Here is a 19,000-nt window from a genome sequence, read left to right as displayed (position 1 = left end):
AATTTCTGGAGGCCACTTGGTGAGGTGGAGGGGTCTTTAATTAATTAATTAATTCAGTTTATATACCACCTCTCCACCATGTCTGGTGCTCGAGACAGTTTACAACATCCATATAAAATACATTAAAATCAATATTACATTATTAAAATGAAATACAGACATTAAAACCAATAACATAGGGAGGGGGCGTGGCATCTGTGCAAGATGGATGCATATTGAAGGAGCTCCAGCTCTCCCCCGCCTGGAAGCATGTAAATAAAGCTTTTTAAAGCTTAAAGTTTGAGGAGGCTATGAAAAAGCAGGGGCTGATGAAGAAAAAATCACCAACAAAAGCAGTTAAGTGCTTGCAAAACCTCTTTGAAGGAGCTGACTTTGAAGTGCAGAAAAGCCAAGGCCTGGAAAGCAAAACAAACATGGCCGAGGGAATACTGGAAGCTAGTGCAGAGGTAAATAAACAGCTTTTACTCTTACCTAAACAAATAGCACAGCTTGAACAGTCACTCTTAAAACAAATGTCGGCTTTAATACAGCCCCTTTCAATGCAGTTGGCAGACATTAAACTAGAGCTCAGTAAAACAAATGCAAAAGTTGAAAATGCCCTGGATTTGGCTCTTATGTCGCAGAGGGATATTCGTGAGCTCCAAGATACCTCTGACTCTCATGAAATGAGGCTAATTAACCTTGAAGTGGCTGCACGAAGAAACAATTTGAAGATAAGAAACATAGAAGAGTTGCAATCTATTAATGATAACTTAATCACAATGCTAACTAAATGGTTCTCCGAACTGCTCAATTTACCTAACGATGCAGAGCTAACCATCACTAAGGCTTTTCGACTGGGATCTGAGCAGGCTGCCAAAAAGAGAAATCTTCCAAGAGATATCATTGTGGAAATTGCAGACCACAAAATACGCAAGCAACTAATGGATGTGACCAGAGTCAAAAGCCCACTTCTTTTCAACGAAAAGCCAGCTTACATCTTTCCTGATTTACCGGGTGAAGTGTTGTCCAAAAGGAAGGACTTAAAATCAGTCACTTTAGCCTTGCAAAGAGCTAACATTCGTTACAGATGGAGCAACTTTATTAAACTCTCTGTCATGCATAATGGAAAACAACTGATTGCTTCAAATTTAGATGAGGCTGAACAATTGCTGCAGAACTTGCATGTGGAGACTCCGATGGATGTCAGCAAGTATAGTCAAAAAAGAAAATTTCCAACACCTTCTCCTCAAAAAGGGAGTAAAATCCCTATTCTGGACAACTAATTAAGAACAACAAAAAAGAATTAAGCTTAATGTGGGAATGTGTTTTTGAGTTTAGTCAACAGTTGAGGTGGAAATTCTCTGCACGTTAATGTTCATCTTATTTTTCCAGGTGGGGGGAGCCTAGGGTGGTTTCTTCAGTGTGGCTCCTGTGGGGTTGATAGTTCCAAAGGGTTGGTTTTTTACCAAATAGCTAGTGTGTGCAGTAACACACTAGTCCAAGTGAACTATAACTGTTTTTTTTTCCTTATAAAAATTTCTACAGTTTTATAGCTTTGAGCTGTTACTAATAAGATTTGGGGGAGGGAAGAGGGGTATACTGTTATAGGGTTAAGGGGAATTGTATTGTGGAGGGTCTTGTTACTATAAAAGTTAATTAGTTTAAGTAGTGATCTTTAATTTTTTTTTTTTACATTTGCTAGAACTCAGCCTCTAAAGTGCACCAGTGTAAAAATATTTTATTTTATAGCTGCAAATTAAAATATTGCTTATTGTATATCTAAGCTGCTAGCTTAGTGTTCTTTGGCTTCTGTTGAGTTAGTTTTTAAGGGTTGGGTTTTTTTTTTTCTCTCTCAACAAATAGCTAGTGCGTGAAGTAACACACTAGTCCACGTGATTTATAATTGTCTTTTTATTTTTTCTTACTCAAGTTTTTATAGCTTCATATTTTTATATTTTTTAATGCTCTGTTACTAATAAGAACTGGGGGAGGGAAAGGGAAATAGTATTAACGGATTATATAAAAGTGATTTTTGTTTTTTATAAAAGTTAATTAGTTTAAATAGTGTTTTTATAGATTCCTTTCTACAACGCTTGATAGAGCTTAGTTGTTTGTTTTTTGAGATAAAATGTATTAGAGCAAAAATACTTAATTCTACTGTCACAAATCAAAATATTGCTTACTGCAATCTTTGTATCTAAGCTTACTAGCTTAGTATTTTTAGTACTGCTTTAATTTTAATTTTGGCAAAGAAACATAAAAAAGAGGGGGGGAAGAAAAGAGGAGGAAAAAAGAGAAGATTAGCTATTTCTAAGTTGAAGAAGTGTTTAATTTTTGGTCGTTAATAAGTATCTGATAAGTTATTTGAGAACTATTTTTTCTTATAACAAACAAAAATAGATATGGCAGACCATCTCAAAGTTATTTCCTTTAATGTACGTGGCCTTGGAAATCCGATTAAGAGAAAACGAATTATTTCTGAATTATCTAAAACAGGTTCAGACATTATTTTACTACAAGAAACTCATTTTGATTCTAAACATACAAAAAACTTGAAGTCTAATCGTTATCATTTACAATACCATGCAGTTGGGACTTCCAAAGCAAGAGGGGTGTCCATCCTTATTTCAAAAACTTTACCATTTCAACTTAATGACTTAATTAGAGACTCTAAGGGCAGGTTTCTATTCATTAAGGGTACAATTGAAAACCAGCTATACACCTTTGGTTCTATATATGCACCTAACCAGGACCAACTAACATTTATAAAAAATTCTTTAGACAAATTTACACAATTTAGTGAAGGCATTCAGATTTTTTTTATGACAAAATGGCTCCCATTCTTTGACTACTTATTAACCAATGATATACACCCTCCAAAGCACTTATTGTTTGTCTCATGGTGTTTCTGAGCAATATGTTTGGTTTCATACAAACTGTAAAGAACCTCCCTCTCTGCTTAGGTATATTGCAATTCTCTAAGCAAATTTTCTTTTTCCTTTGTTAATATTATATTTGAAAACTGGTAGTATATTATAAGCTATCTGTTTTTTCTTGTATTATAGTTGACTTTAATATTGTGTAATTTGTTTTCCTGTTTACGCATTGTATGTTGTTTTTTTAAAGTTAATAAAAAGTTTATTTAAAAAAAAAAAAAAAAAAAAAAAAAAAAAAAAAAAAAAAAAACCAATAACATAGTAAAATACAAACATTAAAACCCATAGTAGAGTACAAATAAGGTAAAGGCAGTCCCCTGTGCAAGCACCAAGTCATTACTGACCCATGGGGGGATGTCACATCACGACGTTTTCTTGGCAGACTTTTGTTATGGGGTGATTTGCCATTGCCTTCCCCAGTCATCTACACTTTACCCCCAGGAAACTGGGTACTCATTTTACCGACTTCAGAAGGATGGAAGGCTGAGTCAACCTTGAGTTGGCTACATGAACCCAGCTTCCGCCAGGATCGAACTCAGGTCGTGAGCAGAGCATGGCCTGTAGTACTGCCACTTACCACTCTGTGCCATGGGGCTCTTCACAAATATTAAAAGCCCATACATCTAAAAGAACAGCACCATTCCTAAACCCTACTCATGCTCATTGTCTATAATAAATAAATCATACGAAGTCAAGCCAAGTCACATATTTGAATCAGCCTCCAAATACCAGATGAAACATCTCTGCTTTGCAGACCCTCCAGAATTTCACCAAATCCTGGAGGGAGGGAGTCTCCTCTGTTAATGCATTCCTGAAGGAGGGAACCAAAACCAAAAAACCCCCTCCTTTTGGTTGAAGACAGTCAAATGGCCCTACAGCCAGGAATCACCAACAGGCCCTAAGTTGCGGACTGTAGGGCATGTGGGGGGGGGGTTATACCAGGAGAGGCGGTCCCATAGGTATGACGGTCCCAGACCATTAAGGGCTTTAAAGGTTAAAAGCAACACCTTGAATTTGATTCAGAAGCCTACTGGAAGCCAGTTCAGCTAAGATCATAGTGATATGCGCTGACCATAGTGAGCAGTCTAGCAGCTATATTCTAGGCAAGATCTGAAACAGATCTCTAGTTTAATTGAATTGACATTAACACGAATTAACAAATAATTACTTGTTTGACTTAATCAGGCATTTTATGTATTGCTCTGAGAGTTTATAATTTTTATAGCTCTTTTACAAGATTAAATCTGCTGCTGTTCTGAGACTGATTGTTTTATATGCAGCTTTGAAATCTTACAGTTTCCCTGACTTTTAGACAGGAGGGATACCTTTAGATTTTCATCTGAGGATCTCTATATGATTTTACTTTATTGATTTTAACTGGTTTGATCTTTTTATATGATTTGCTTTCAGCGTGCGCATCTGTAAATCACCTCAAAGAGAAAGGTAGAATATAATTTCTCTGCACAGAATGCTAAAAACATGGCATGCAGAGCTCATCTCACTGCTGCAGAAAGCTGCTGAAAAAAAGGTGCCTTGAATTTCTAGCAGCTGAGGGGTGAAGAGGGGGACAAGAAGAAAGAAAAAAAATATTGTTGGGTGGCTTAAATGAAAGCTTTTGCAGAGTCCCATTACCACGCAATCACATTCCTGGTGTAATCTTTGGCTGGGATGACCTCTGCTTGAAAACCACCTTCCAGCAGGTAAATATTTTATCGCGACTTCTGGCTTTGAATGAGGCCGGCTGTCTCATTGCAATTTTGTGGGACTGCTGCTCAGTTCTCATCGCTGCCGGGAGCAACAGTCTTGCATAAGGAATCTGTGCTCTCCCCCCCCCCCCCCACTGTAAGGAGAAGGGACAGAAGGATGTTGATGGTTTTATGGTTTGCATGTGGCAACTTGCTCCAGGAGGCATCTCTGTGTGTGCTGTCTTCCCTATATTAATAAAACACACCCAAAGCTCATAAGAAGCCTGGCAAGAAAAATTACAGCTTTCTTTGCAGGGACTGGAAAAGCCCCATCACAACTGAATTTTGCAGGCTACGTTTTAAAGGAAAAGCAAATTTGCAATTTGCTTGCCAGGGCCAGCCCATTCAGTAGGCCCACCTAGGTGATTGCCTAGGGTGTCAGAAGTGGAGGGGCACAGGGGCAGCCTGGGTGGGCTCTCTTCCTTCTCCATAATGCAGCTGGGGGGAGGACTGTGGGCACCATTTTCCCACTTCTCTCACAGTAGGGTTGCCAGCCTTCAGGTAGTGGCTGGAGATCTCCTGGAATTACAACTGGTCTCCAGGCCACAGAGATCAGTTCATCTGGAGAAAATGGCTACTTTGGGGGGTAGAATCTATGGAATTATGCCATGCCAAGGTCCTTTCCCTCCCCAAACCCCACTTTCTACAGGCTTCTCCAGGTTTCACCTCCCAGATCTCCAGGAATTTCCCAAGTTGGAGCTGGCAACCTTACCTCACAGTGCAATGGGGTGGGGGGAGGACAGTTTCCCACCTCCCCATGGGGTGGAGAGGAATGGTTTCCCAGGACTAGATTCAGGCACCCAAAATTCTTGGGCTGGACTTGCTGCTTTTCAGTATCCCAATTTTGGCCATGAGGAGGGGCAAAGAGAAAACAATCCTCACCCCACCCCCCACCTCTGGAAATCTGGCTCCATTCCTACTTGCCTCCTGAGAATTTACCAGGCATTGCTAACACCCCCTACCCCTTTCAAGATGCTCTTTGCAAGCAGAATAGCTTTGCCAACTGAAATCTACCCTGATGCGGTGCTGGTTACAGTCTTGCAGACCACCCATCATTTCATAGATGGAACTAAGGAAGTGTTTGGAAAACTGCTTTACCAGGCAGGATACCTTTGCAAGCTAAACCCCTTCTACTTTTACACACTGTTGAATATTCACTGCCTGCCTGTGTATACTTATTCTGGAATAGCTTGTGTGATTTGGTATCTTTAGGTTAAAAGAGTACTATGAAAACCTTTTTACTTACTCACTGAGACATAAGGAGGGTTACAAAGTTTAAAACCAAAACAAAAGAAAAAAGCAATGCAATAAAACAGAATAATACATATGGTGGTGAAAAGGGCAAATCTCGTGCAGGGGAGGGACTGAAAGGGTTTGAAATAAAGCAAAGGGACTGAAAATAAAATGGTTACTATTGTAATGCCCCTGTGTAGATCCATGGTGCCGCCTCATTTGTGATACGGTGTATAGTTCTAGTTGCCATATCTCAAAAAGGACACTGCAGAGCTGGAAAAGTATGGAAGAGGACAACCAAGATGATTAAGGGGCTGGAATACTATTTCAATGAGGAAAAGCTGAGGAGCCTGGGGCTTTTCGGTCTAGAAAAAAGATGAGTTAGAGGGGACATGACACAGGTTTATGAAATTACGTGTGCAGTAGAGAAAGTGGATAAAGAACTTTTTCAAACTCTCCCAGAACAGTAGAACTTTGGGGGCACTCAATGACATTGTTGAGAAACAGGTTCAGAACATACAAAAGGAAATACTTCTTTACTCAACAAGTAATTAAATTGTGAAATTCACTGCCCCTGGAAGTAGTTGATGGCCACTAGCATAGATAGCTTAAAAGGGAGGATTAGATGTAGGAAAAAATCCATCCGTGGCTACTAGTTATGGTAAGTAAAGAGAACCTGCAGCAAACCTCTGCACACCAGTGCAAGGAGGCAGCATCAGAGGAAGGCGTTGGCCTCGATTCCCCATTTGTTGGCTCTCTGGAGACAGCTGAGCAAAACAGAACGGTGGACTAGATTAATCAGGGCTCCTCATATACAATAAACAAAGCAATAAAAGTGGATTACAAAATTAGAAATCTGCAATAAAAGCAGCAGAATATGTACAATAGACAATGCAATGGAACTGCCTAATTCCCTCCACCCCCATGAAGGGAGTGGAAGAATGAGAACTCCAGGGACAACTGGAACATATGGGTCAGTGTGAAGCAACATTATACATCACCCCCTCTGTTGCTGTTCTGTTAAATTTCGGATTGTCTCGGTGTTATTTTTTTGCAGATAACATGCAAACATTTATCAAAATCCTCTACAGTGCTCCCATCCTACACTTGAAAATAGGATTTCTGCATTCTTTGACTTATCCACATGGAAGAAAGCTTTAACCATGACATTTTGCATGGGCAGTTTACTGGGGGTAAGATTCAGGGTCCTTTTTACAATTATAAACTCTTTACAAAATAAAAGAACACAAGAGGAGCCCTGCTGGATCAGGCCGGTGGTCCCTCTAGTCCAGCATCCCGTTTCACCCAGTGGCCACCCAGTTGCCATGCAGGGCCAACAAACAGGGCACAGAGGGCAAGGCCTTCACCTGGTGCTGCCACTTAGCACTGGGTATTCAGAGGTTTGTGTCACATTGTGACACAACATTTTGTGTGACTGAAGAGCATGTTTCAAATATGACATGGTCCATGCCTGTAACTAACACAATCCCATAAAGCTGATTCCTTATGGGAGCTGGATTCACTAACCCGCCCCCCACCACCTCTTTAGGGGTACAGATCTCCAACTGCCTTCATTGTACCCACAGCTTGCCAAATGTTAGAACTGATGATGCAAAACTTTCAGACACATGATCACAATACGCATCTGGTCTTGACCAGCCCTGGCTGAAGCCGCAGATTTGCATCAGTGTGGAAAACCGAGCAGGGAGTGCTACGGGTTGATACTCCCCTCTTGTTGCCTAGTAGAACCACACCCATTATTTACTTACTTACTACATTTATACCCCGCCTACTTCCCCAGTGGGGACTCAAAGCAGCTTATGTAATTCCCCTCTACTCCATTTTATCTCCAAAACAACCCTATGGAGTAGGTTAGGGTGAGAGAGTGTGATTGGCCTAAGGTCTTCCAGCAAGCTTCCATGGCAGAGAGGGGATTCAAACCTGGGCCTCCTAAATCCTAATATGACACTAGCCACCACACCACACTGCTCTCCAGTGTGGAGAGCATTTATGAAAGGAGAATTTAAGTGACTCCCATCTCTTCCCTCTGCGGTTTGAAATATCCTAGGAACATGAAGAGACATCTAATCAGCCTCTGACATGTGATCTTGCTCCACAAGGAAGGAGGCAGCAGTGGGTTACAAATGTGCCCTTCCCGCAATCCTGGGCTCCCTTACAAAAGTTGATTGAGCAAACTGCCACCATCCCCAGGATTACTGGGGCAATCCAGGTATTTTGTCATTTTCTGTAAGGATTTATGCTTTCCCCAGGCACCAGATTACTGCATTGGAACAAGACAACATGGAAGGTCATCTCTTACACTTGCATTCTAGCGGTTCTCAAAGAGGTCAGAGCAGGTTGAGAGTCTCCCAACAACCCCTGCAGGGTAATCCAAGTTGAGATGGATAGGGGGGGGGGCTTACGCTAGGCTGTCCAGGGAGCTTTGTGGCAGGATGGGGATTTGAACTCATGTTTCCTCCACCCAAAGTGAACACTCTCCGACTATAGTACTTCTTCCTCCTGAGCCCACAAGAGCAGCAAAACTGCACTGCCTTCTAATCAGGGTAGACATCTGATGCCTTTTCTATAATGGCTGCTATTTTTTTTCCTGCTCAGCACCAGAATCTCATCAATAGGGGCTGGATCTAACTACTGAATGTTCTTACCTCCCCTGAAAGACCCAAGCAGGTTCTGACTTCATAGCTTACCTTCTGAGATGTCCCTCCAAAAGGGACACCAAGATTGCTGATTGGGGACTCTTCCCCTGCACAAGGCCGAGAGAAGACCAGGCCTGCAAAGCAGAAGGCTGGCCCCTTCCCCTTCCTTGGGGCCATGATAGCTTAGGTTTGCTGCAGGCTGAGTCCAAGGATGCGCCAAACAGGAGAAAACTGCTCCAAAGATGCTCAAGCAACCTGCTTCTCCCCTACTAAGGATGAGGCCAGAAGATTAACTTTTCAGACCTGTTTCAGGTGGGTGGCTGCGCTGGTCTGCAATTGAAGAGAAAGATCCAGGTCCAATAGCACCTTAAAGACCAACTAGATTTCAAACTAGATTTCAGACCCAGAGGGTAATGTGAGGTTGTTTCGATCTTCCAGTGCCTTTCATGGCATTGAGCCATGGAATAGGATCTTTTTGCATAGTCTGGTTTTTTAAAGCTATTCTAGTATCTTGCCCACCCTCTGGCAGAATGAGTGCCATTGTGTCTGGAGCTAACAACCAAATGGATTCAGGCAGCCCGGTGGTAGACTGAACTGCTACCCAACCGATGCTTGTTGCCAAGCAACAGAAGCAGCCAATGTGGATGGATGGTAAAAACTCCCCACCTCCCTTTTTATTTTATACAAGGGTGAAATAAACAACACTGATTACTAGATTAACAAGTTCTTTTTCTCTCTCCCTTCCCCCAATTTTGCTGAATCTTTCCAATGCCAAACACAAACAGCTGCTGTAACCATTAGAAAGATGGGAACGAAAAAGATGAGAACAACATCTAGTGCCCCTAAACTATTCTGAAGCTATATACTGTTTTGCCAAGACATTTTCTCCACAATGAAGTGAGTCTTCTCAAGGCAAATTGGTTGGCTTGAAGACAGGGCTTTGTGCTGGTACCCTGGGGCCCATCCACTTTGGTCCAACTGGGCACCGTGGCTAACTCAGAGCCAAGGCTGAGCAATCTCAAGAGCTGCTGTCTTCCAGTGCAGCTCCCCATCTCCATTGACCACGTACTTTCCTGAAGATGCTTATAAATTGGATATTTGTTACGGACAAGAAATTAAAAACAATTATATCTCTCATTGTGTGGGGAGGGTACTTTTATACCTCCAGCATCAATGGGTTGGGTTTGGGTGCTGAGCACAGTCATGGTATTTCTAGACAAGGGCCTCCACCATCTTGGGCTTCTCACTTATGGTCAGTTTTTGGTACAACTGCAGAGCTCGCTGGCTAAACATCCAAGACAAGCTTTTATTCTCTCTCCATCCCCACCCCTCCAGAAGGCCCTGACGTCGCACATATATGAACACACGGAGCTGCCTCATACTAAGTCAGGCCACTGGCCCATCTCACAGACTGCTATTCCCTTGGACTGACAGCAACCTCCCCAGAATCTTGGGGAAGGAGGGGTCCCCCACATCACTTGCTGTTCTAATGAGATTGAACCTGGGAATTCCTGTACAGATGATGTATTGTCTGCCACTGAGCTATTCCCACCACCAAGAAATTACTAGATAAAATGCTTACTTTGTTTTTTATTGCATTAATTTAAGAAAATGTTAGGAATTTTTTTACAGGTAGCAAAAGTGTTCAGCAAAATAGTCAGTTTGCACAGTAAGGGGAATGTAAAAAGGGTGCAGTACAGAATGCATCAGCAAGAAACAGCACAGTTAATCTGCAATGATAAATCCATGGCAGAGACACATTCTTCATGGGTGACGTTTTACACAGCTTGTAAGGGTTTAGAGAACGCAAGTAGTGATCGGAACCCTGATATAAATAGAGTCCTTAACAAGCAATCGGCTGAACAGAGCTACAACAATCATTTTAACAATTACCTAAGCCTCAGAAGTCACCATTTATTAAGCTGTCTGGTGGTCTGTTCCCTGATCATTCAGCACCTAAGGGCTCGTACGCCCCAGGCTCCTGGGAGCTGCTGGTACTCAGCCCCTAGCTGATTCAATCCCTTATGATTCTACACACATGAGACAGTCAAGACATGTGGCAGTCAGAGCTCAGACACCAATAAATACAAGAAACTGCAGACATAGGCCCAAAGAAAAAGGAGGGCATGGGAAGAAGGGCATGACATTCAGACAGCATGACAAACCGGCATGGACACAGCTTTTTGCTGTGCTCCTGCAAAGCACAGCTGAAAGTCTCCTGGTTTGGGAAGCCTTGAATCAAGCTCCAGTTTCGGTGACAAGCAAATGCAGGCCCCTGGGCTAATTGGAGTTGTTTCCGCCATGTAAACTAGAATTTTATGTTGGCATTAACTTTCTGGTTTGTGGGGTGGAAATTAATGCTGGCAAATTGGAGCTTGATTCAAGGTTTCTCTAAGCAGGAACACTTCAATCATGCTCCACATATGAGAGAAGGTTTGCCATGATGTCCCAATGTGGCTAATGTGCAGTTCTGTTGGACAGGATTGGGGGCTCGGGTGGCTGCCAGTTAGGGATAGGGTGGTAGGAAATAAATTATCCACCCTCTGTGAACTACCTAGGAATGGAACACACTTGGGTGCTTGCAATCCTGATGCAGGTCCCCCCCAGTCCCTGCTTGGCTTCAGTCTATTTCTAAGTCACTGTCCTCACTGTAGCAAGAGGACGCCTGGCAGATGGATGTGAGGAGCACCAAGTCCTTCTCCGGTAGCAGGCCACATTCTTGCAGGAATGCTTCCAAGTCCACCGCAAAGAAGTCTTCACCCAGCTGGTCAGTGATGCGCACAAAATTGCCAATCAGTTCCCCTCCCTTGTAGACCAGAAGGGTTGGCAATGCATTGTTGGTGAAGTGAGTGCTAGCACCAATCAGGGAGCTTCTCACTCGGCAGAACTTAACTGCGGGGTACTCGGCAGCCAAGCAGATCATGCAGCCGTTGAGAGCCTCAGCCCCAGGGACATCATCCTCATAGATGTGGATCATCACCAGTGTATTCTTGTGCCCCTTGTCGATGGTGTCCAGGAAGGCCTCTCCACTGTGGATCTCGAACACCTGCTTGAACTGCTGCCCACTTTGCACTTGCTGCCTCATCTCCTCCATCCGCTGCTTGCGATATTGCTGCAGGAACTCCTCATCATCAGCACTCCCATCCAACATGCTGTACTCCTGCAGAGTAAGCTAGGATAAATGATGGGGGGTGGGAGTGGAGAGATATCAAACACCTTTTAACAGGCAGGCTGCAAAAAAAGGGGGTGGATCTTACAGCCATATTTGTGTAAAGCTGTTGAGACCCTTCCAAAACACTCTTGTTTGGGTGGGGGGGAGGGGGCAACTGTATACAGATTCATCATGGGAGCTGGTGGGTGCAAAAGTCAGGACAAAAAAGGCACAAATGCACACCCACCAGACAGAGGCGTCTAAAACTTTGAACCATGCAAAAAGAGCAAGTATAAAAATCATTCCTAGGATGCTTGGGGTGGATGGAGGTGCAAGTCAGAACATTAAACAGCATAAAAACCAATGTATGTCATCTGTAGTTGAAACTATCAGCACACAGGAACAATCTGGCAGATGTGGGAGGGGGAAAATTGTCATGGAAGCCTAAAACAAATTTTCCATACAAACCTTAAATATCATCAAAAGGGAACACTAGACAGAGAGCAGGTAATGCCCATGTGTAGGCTCTCTGCCTCAAACATCCCAGCTGGAAAATAGTATTGCTGTCACTCCAAGGATGTGGCATAACCAACACAGCGGTTCCCACTCTCACCTTCCCATTCAGCTTCTCCTGCAGGTCTTTCTGCTTTTGCTTGTCTTCTTCCTCATCCAGGTGTGACCTGCAAGTCATGGAAAGCTTCTTGATGAGCCGTTCCATTTCCCGGCATTGCTCCTCATGCTGCTCTGTCTCCAGCTGCTTGTACCGTCTCCAGTCATTGATGACGCCTTTAGGACCTGCAGGAAGACAAGAAATCACAGAGGTGGAGGTCAAAAGAGTCAGTTTAACTACAGACCTCAGTTGTCACTTGGGACCGCAAGGAATCCACAAGAGGGAAGGCTATGGCTCAGAGGCACAGCCCTTGTGATGTATGGATGCAGGCTCAGGCAGCTGGCACTGGAAGAGACTTCTCCCTGCAGCAAGCCTTAGAATGCTGTTGCCAATCAGAGAAGATGGACCAAGAGATTAAGTAGCTCATGTGCTCCAGTTCAGGATAAGGGTTGCTAAAGGCCTTAAGCCATATACCTGTTGCTACTATGGATCTTAAGCTGCAACTTATACAGCAAGAAATTATGTTTAGGGTATACTGGACACCACAGTGTCTTTTTACCAAAGGTTTAAGCACAGTGTCTAACTGTTGGCACAAAATGCATTCACAAAATGCATCTGTTAAGCATATACTTTGGACATGTTTAGTCATTCGGCCCTTTGGGGAGAAGTTATTAGTCATATTAATTTTGTGTTAGAAAACTCAATTATTTTTGAGGATTTTAATGCATTGTAAAACTACTTGGAATCTTAACAGTTGGTCAACAGAAATAGACCTTCTGTGCCCTTACAGTTCCTAAAAGACTTCTACTTCAACACTGGAAAGACAAAAGCCCATCTCCTGTAAATCACTGGAGTGAAGACTTTACAAACTTATCAACATCTGAACGTATACCATACAGAAGGCAACTGTACATGGACTTATATTTCGATGTTTGAAAATCTTTTATAAATATCTGTGAATAGATTTGTTAGTAGTAGTTTTGTAGCCAGTATTGTTTCTTTCCTTCCTTTCTTTTCCCCCTCCCTTGTTTGTTTTATTTTTTAAAAGGTTTTTGCATTAATAAATAATTTAAAAAAATTAAAGAAAAGGATAAAGGTTACAAGAAGCAAGATGAATTTTACACAACTATTATAAACAATTTAAATATGGAAGAATTTCAGTTTACTGCATACAAACAAATTATACTCCACGTTTCCAAGGACAGTCTGTATGACTGGCCCTTTTTAGGCATTACATGTATGCATACTGGGACCCTGGGACCTGTGCATATCAGGAATGTGCACTACCTGCGATGCTCCTGATATGCACCAGCATCATGCTGTCTGAACATGGGAACACAGGTATTTCGCATGCGCATACACCTTTGGTACATATGAACCTAGGACCCTGAAAAATCTAGTGGTCAATTTGTGCATACCAAAGCTGCATGCACATGCAAAATGCATGCATTGCCCTATTCAGACAACAAGACAACTGCACACATCAGGAACATCTCAGTTAGCACGTGCACCTGCTATGCAGAGTTGCTTAGCTCCTGATATACCAGCTAGTAACGTCCGAGAAGGGCTTCTGTTACAAATCAAATTTCTTGATTTCACTGGGCAGCCTCCAAGTTCAGAAAGGGACTGTGCTTGATGGGGCACACACCTGTGTTCACAGCACTGCCGTCATTGCTCAGCTCCACTTCTGCAGGCACAGTGCCAGAGAGGGAGCGCTGCTCCTCATCTTGCTCTTCCTTCTCGCTATCTTCATCCTCACTGCTACTGTAGTAGTACTGGAGTTTCTCACCCAGCAGCTTGTCATCCAAAGTCGTCATTGTGGAGCTGCAGAACAGAACAGCAGGCAAGGATCTGTACAACAGCAGCTTGATTTAGGGGCTTTCAGAAACAGGCCCTTGTTTCATAGATCAGCGAGATATTCAGGAAGGACAGAAATTCCATATAAACATTACAAGCTGCAAGAAGAGGCAGTGAACCTCTAAGGTTTGCAGTGGACATAGCCAAAATCTTTTAATGGGAAGTCTGTGCCTGTCCACTTTTTCCATTGGATGCAGAAAGGTAAATGGTGTATGGGATCATTTTAGGGGGAAAAAAGAGTTTAGACTTTACAATGATCAGCTTGATTGTTATATCCTTCTTGATCTTCTGCTGAATAACTGCATCAATCAGCAACATTTATATAGGTGGATTACTTTCCCATTTTGCCTGGTAAAGAGTTGTGTGTCATTCCAAGCTTTGGTTGGACAGATTTTCTATCTCTATAGAGAATTCCCTCAAGAACTGAACATGCCATCTCAATACCCACTCTTTCAAGAAAGCCAGTTTAATCCCATGGCATGGAGGTCAAGATGAGCACGGGCACCATGGCAGCACCATGGCATTAGCACCAAATGCTAATCCTCCCCTTTATCCTGAACCAGATCCCCTCTCCAACACAGATTTGCAAGCAGAAGCTCTGTAAAGATGGGATTCATTAACAAATATTAAAGAAGACAGCTAGTTGGAACTATCATGTTTAGAGGCAGCAAACCACCCTCTAAATACCAGTGAGACAGACAGTGGGAGAGGTGGTTAACTTCCCTGCTTGGGAGGGTCCAGATGAATCTGGCTGGCTGAGGTTTGGAACAGGATGCTGGACTAGAGAAAACGTTGTTTTCATCCATCAAGGCAATTCTTCTGCCTTAAATAGAGGACTCCCCAAGTGTGAAAGGATGATTCACACATGCATGTTCATCTTTCAAGGGCTGGCAATGTCAGGCGAGGGTGGGTCAGGGTTAGAGTAGGGTCTGGAAGTCCTGGATACCATTCTGCTACAAACTTTGCTGGATGATCTCAAGCCAGTCATTCTCCCTCTACCTAGCCTACCTCACAGGTTGGTTGTGAGACTAAAATGAGAAAGGCTGAACCATGATTGCCACCCTGAGCTCCCAGGAGGATGGGATAAAAATGTCCTAGTCAGACAGATACATTTACAAGCAGGAATGAGTTGAGCATAGACCGGTCTGCAGACAGAACTCTTGTGCATCAGCTCAAATGCAGTACTCAGTATAATGGAGCAAGTTTACATATTTGATCAAGATGCCAAGCAATAGGTGAGCATGCATGAACAAGCCCTATGGGGAAACCACATTAATGTTAAAGGCAAGCAAAATCCTCACCATTCCACTGCAGCAAGTGCTGCAGAGAAAACAAGGCCCCTTCTTCTAGTTCAGCACAAAGTCCACCAACTAGGAGAGAGAACCATCATCTGCAGCGGAGCTTGTGCTCCTTTGTTTGACCCTACCAATTCTCTACTGCCCACTTTGTTTGACCCTACTGATTCTCCACTGCCCAAGCGGCCAGAGAGACAGATTCAGCAAACAGCTGTTATTTTGGGCTACTCTGGAGGAAAGGGAAAAGGCAGAACATCAAAGGATACGGGAGCTATTTTCCCATCTTATTTTTTCAGAGTACAATTGTAAACATTGCATTGCCTTCCACCTTTGTTATCCACTTTCTGCATTTTGTCATGCCTCAGATGGTTTTTTGTTTGCTTTGCTATTGAATTCTGCAATCCTTTCCCATTATTTATTAGAAGTTGTGCGCTGACTGAATTTTTAAAAATGTTTTGTAATCCACCTTGAGTCTCAGCAAGGAAGTGGAGATATAAATCAAGTAAGTAAATAAATAAGATTTTTTCAGAAGTCACCCAGAGCCCTAGAGATAAGAGTCGCACGTGGTTATGCACACAAAGAAAGAGATGACAGTTGCCTGCCATCAGCCTGGGCATTGTGCCACTGGAAATCGGATTCTGCAAGATTAGTGAGCAGCTCAGATGTCAGCCAGATGACGTGGATGAAAAGGTGGATGAAACTGAATGGCTGTGGAGTTAAGCAGAAAGATGTGGGAAAGACACCTTGAAGAGACTGCGGCAGCTGCTTAACCCTCATGGTGCCAAACAGTGACACGTAACATTATGCTGAAGCCCAGACTAGATGATGGCACAGTTTAGCAGCACCCTACCTGAAAGCATCCAATTCCGTCTGCTACAGTTGTAGTAGCATCAGGACCCCATAAGGCCAACAAGAAGGGGGGGCGGGCGGCAACTAGTCATTACTACAACAATCCTCAGCTTAAGCCTTACTTGCTAGTGGTGGTTTCCAATTCTTGCTTCTATGCAAACCTGCCTAGGAAGTTCACTCGCTGTTGAATATTTGGTAGCCAGGTCACCCCTTCCCACTGTGATCAGCATGCCAGAACCCTGGACAGCTGCCCTGTTGATCCACGCTTTGTCTTCTGATATTCCCAACCAACTGACGACACATGTACCTTAACAGCGTTGTGTAAATTATACCATGAAAAGAAAATAGAATTAGGGATAACCTTTTTTTTTTACTCCTCCCCCACTCCCTTCACAGCCAAAGCAAGAGCAGCAATAAATATTCCAAAGCTTTCAAGAGGATGTACTTGTTCCTGCTGTTCCAGACATGATAGGCATTGAGCTCTGACTGTGAATTATGAAGGTCAAGAGCAGGATTTCATAAAATGAGGTCAGAGGCATGTTATTAAAAATACATTTCCAATCAAGCTGACCAGCTGCTGCTTTGGGCTATGCCTGTCTTCTCCCTGCTCTTTCCACATGTTCCCATTTTATGTCCCATACAACCTCAACCTCAGGAGAATGACCCCTGAAGGAATCACATTCCAAAGTTATCATTCTATGACTGCAAAACTGGAAGATGCAATACTAAGTACAGGGTGGAATATGCAAGCTAGCCATTTCCCTTCACCATCCTTGAGGTTGTCTGTCTTTCTTAATGACTGTGCTGTCCTGGGCTTTTAACACTGCCTGCCTGGCAGAAGTGTTCACCAGTGAAATTTTCACTGTCCACAAAATTAAGAAAGCGTGGAAGAAAAACTTCAGCTGCTTTTTTGGATGCACCAGGTTACTGTAAAGGCCCAGCCCTGGCTTAGCTACCTGCAGCTAAGAACTGCTTCATACCACCTTCTCCCTATGTGACAACAATCCCCAAAAGTTCCATAAAAACCCAGCTAGGCATTTGTCTAAGGTGAATTCTTTGTTGTAGGGGAGGACCGAAGTTTCCCTAAGACCTGAGATGATCTTGCCTCCTCGGAATCTTCTCTAGGGGGCAAAGACCTACCCTAATCCCAAGCATGAAGCTATGGAGAACTAGCCAGACTATCTCTCTCTCCCTAATCACTGTACCCAGTAACCTCCCCCCTGCCCCCGTTTTCCCTCTGGCACAGCCAAAGTTTCCATCCACCGCTACCTGTCATGAAGCACAGCTGAAAAGAACCAAGCAAGACATCCTCCTTCCCCTGCACCTGATGATGACCGCCCCCCCCCAATACTCCTTATGAAGCAACAGCCCTTCCCTGCTCTCCCTCTACCCCCTCCAGCACACAGCCACCAGACTTTCTCTCAGGCAGCACTACCTCAAAATAAACAACTCTGCGCCACCTAACAAAAGTTTATTCTAGCAGCAGATTTTATAGGTTTATGCTGGAAGAGTCTTTTTAAATGCCTGTTTATTTTTACCGCAGCACACCCGGACAGCTAACTCTCTGGGGTTACTCGAAATAGGGGTTTAACTAGAGCCCTTCATGCAACATGGGGACCCCCCCCCACTCCTTTAAAACCCGTCATCGCGCCCTCCCCATTAACCTGAGCCCGCGAATTACCCCTCCCCCCCCCAACTACTCTCTCACTCACCCGCCCGCGTCGCCCTCTTTCTTCCTCCCTGCTAGGCAAAGACGGAAGCGTAAAGCATGCCGGGAAAACCGAACCGAAGAGGCGCGCCCAGATCATAGAGGTAGGAAAATAGGGGTAAGTTTTGAATAAGCGTCACTTCCGGTTTAAGTTCGACTAGCGTTCGCTTCCAGAAAGGAACAAAATGCAAAAAAAAAAAAATCGCTCCAGCTCCACTTTGCACTACTTTGTCTTATTTATTTTTTATATATAATTTTTATCAAGTTAATCTAACCTTTAGAAGCGCACGCCGCATAAATCTTGCACGGGTCACAGCTAATACCTTTTGAGCTGTTTATTCCATAGGTTACTTCGAGAATTTGGGCTGAGCAAAGATGCCATCTGCGCATGCTCGAAACATTAAACTGTCTAGCCCAGCGTGGTCTTGTATTTGGGGAATAATTCTAAAGGGAAGCCCAGTGGTACCTTAAAGATTAAGAAAATGTATTCCAGCGTAAGTTTTCTTGAATAAGACCTGTGATTCACCAGTCTGGTGGTTCGAATCCCGCTACTGCAATGAGCTCAATAAGTGGCCTTTGGTAAGCCGCTTCTCTAGCTCCAGCTCCTCAGATGAATTGTGAGGATAACAACAGACCCTGTTCACGGGCGGGGCACTATATCTGTCTAGAAGAGCTATTTTTGCAACAGTAGTAGTAGTAGTAATTTCTTCAGATGCATGGAATGAATACTTTTTAAAGGAGATTGTTACAACCACCTGGCGATCTCCTGGACGTATCACCTCCATACTATAGAGATCAGTTCTCTTGGAGAAAATGGACGTTTTGGAGGGTTGATTCTATGGCATTATACCCTGCAGGTCCCGCCTCCAAACGTCCAGGAGTTTCTCAATCTGAGGAGTTGTAGCAGAAAAAGACATGCTATAAATCATTCAGGAAGGAGCCCCTCAAGGGGCTGGAACATTGTTACACATAAATTA

The 19,000-nt window shown here is 43.4% G+C and overlaps 1 protein-coding gene across 3 annotated transcripts; it reads right to left on the bottom strand.

Moving 5' to 3' along the window:
• Nucleotides 1–10,135: 10,135 nt before the first annotated feature.
• Nucleotides 10,136–18,084, bottom strand: PDCL (phosducin like). Of its 3 annotated transcripts, none has more exons than XM_054998415.1 (5): nucleotides 18,028–18,058; nucleotides 16,438–16,622; nucleotides 13,963–14,138; nucleotides 12,318–12,499; nucleotides 10,136–11,725 (listed from the first exon to the last, which is right to left on the bottom strand). In XM_054998415.1, the coding sequence occupies exons 3-5, from the start codon at nucleotides 14,129–14,131 to the stop codon at nucleotides 11,174–11,176; spliced, it is 903 nt and encodes a 300-aa protein (XP_054854390.1). In that variant the 5' UTR covers nucleotides 14,132–14,138; nucleotides 16,438–16,622; nucleotides 18,028–18,058; the 3' UTR covers nucleotides 10,136–11,173. The 3 variants fall into 3 exon arrangements, with proteins under 3 accessions (XP_054854390.1, XP_054854393.1, XP_054854391.1); XM_054998418.1 differs by having other exon boundaries at nucleotides 10,136–11,713; XM_054998416.1 differs by lacking the exon at nucleotides 16,438–16,622 and having other exon boundaries at nucleotides 18,028–18,084.
• Between the last annotated feature and the right edge of the window lie 916 nt (nucleotides 18,085–19,000).

This window comes from Eublepharis macularius, chromosome 14 (genome assembly GCF_028583425.1).
Source record: "Eublepharis macularius isolate TG4126 chromosome 14, MPM_Emac_v1.0, whole genome shotgun sequence".
Classification (NCBI taxonomy): domain Eukaryota; kingdom Metazoa; phylum Chordata; class Lepidosauria; order Squamata; family Eublepharidae; genus Eublepharis; species Eublepharis macularius.
The sequence above is the reverse complement of the archived record's forward strand: the minus strand, read 5'-3'. Positions and strand labels throughout refer to the sequence as shown.

What these genes read in the sequence shown, in the direction of transcription:
- PDCL (XM_054998416.1), bottom strand. Translation starts at nt 14,131, where the DNA reads ATGACGACTTTGGATGACAAGCTGCTGGGTGAGAAACTCCAGTACTAC. An exon ending in CGGCAGTGCTGTGAACACAG is followed by an intron (nt 12,500 to 13,962) that starts GTGTGTGCCCCA and finishes GTCTTCCTGCAG; the next exon opens with GTCCTAAAGGCGTCATCAAT. An exon ending in AGGAGAAGCTGAATGGGAAG is followed by an intron (nt 11,726 to 12,317) that starts GTGAGAGTGGGA and finishes CATTTATCCTAG; the next exon opens with CTTACTCTGCAGGAGTACAG.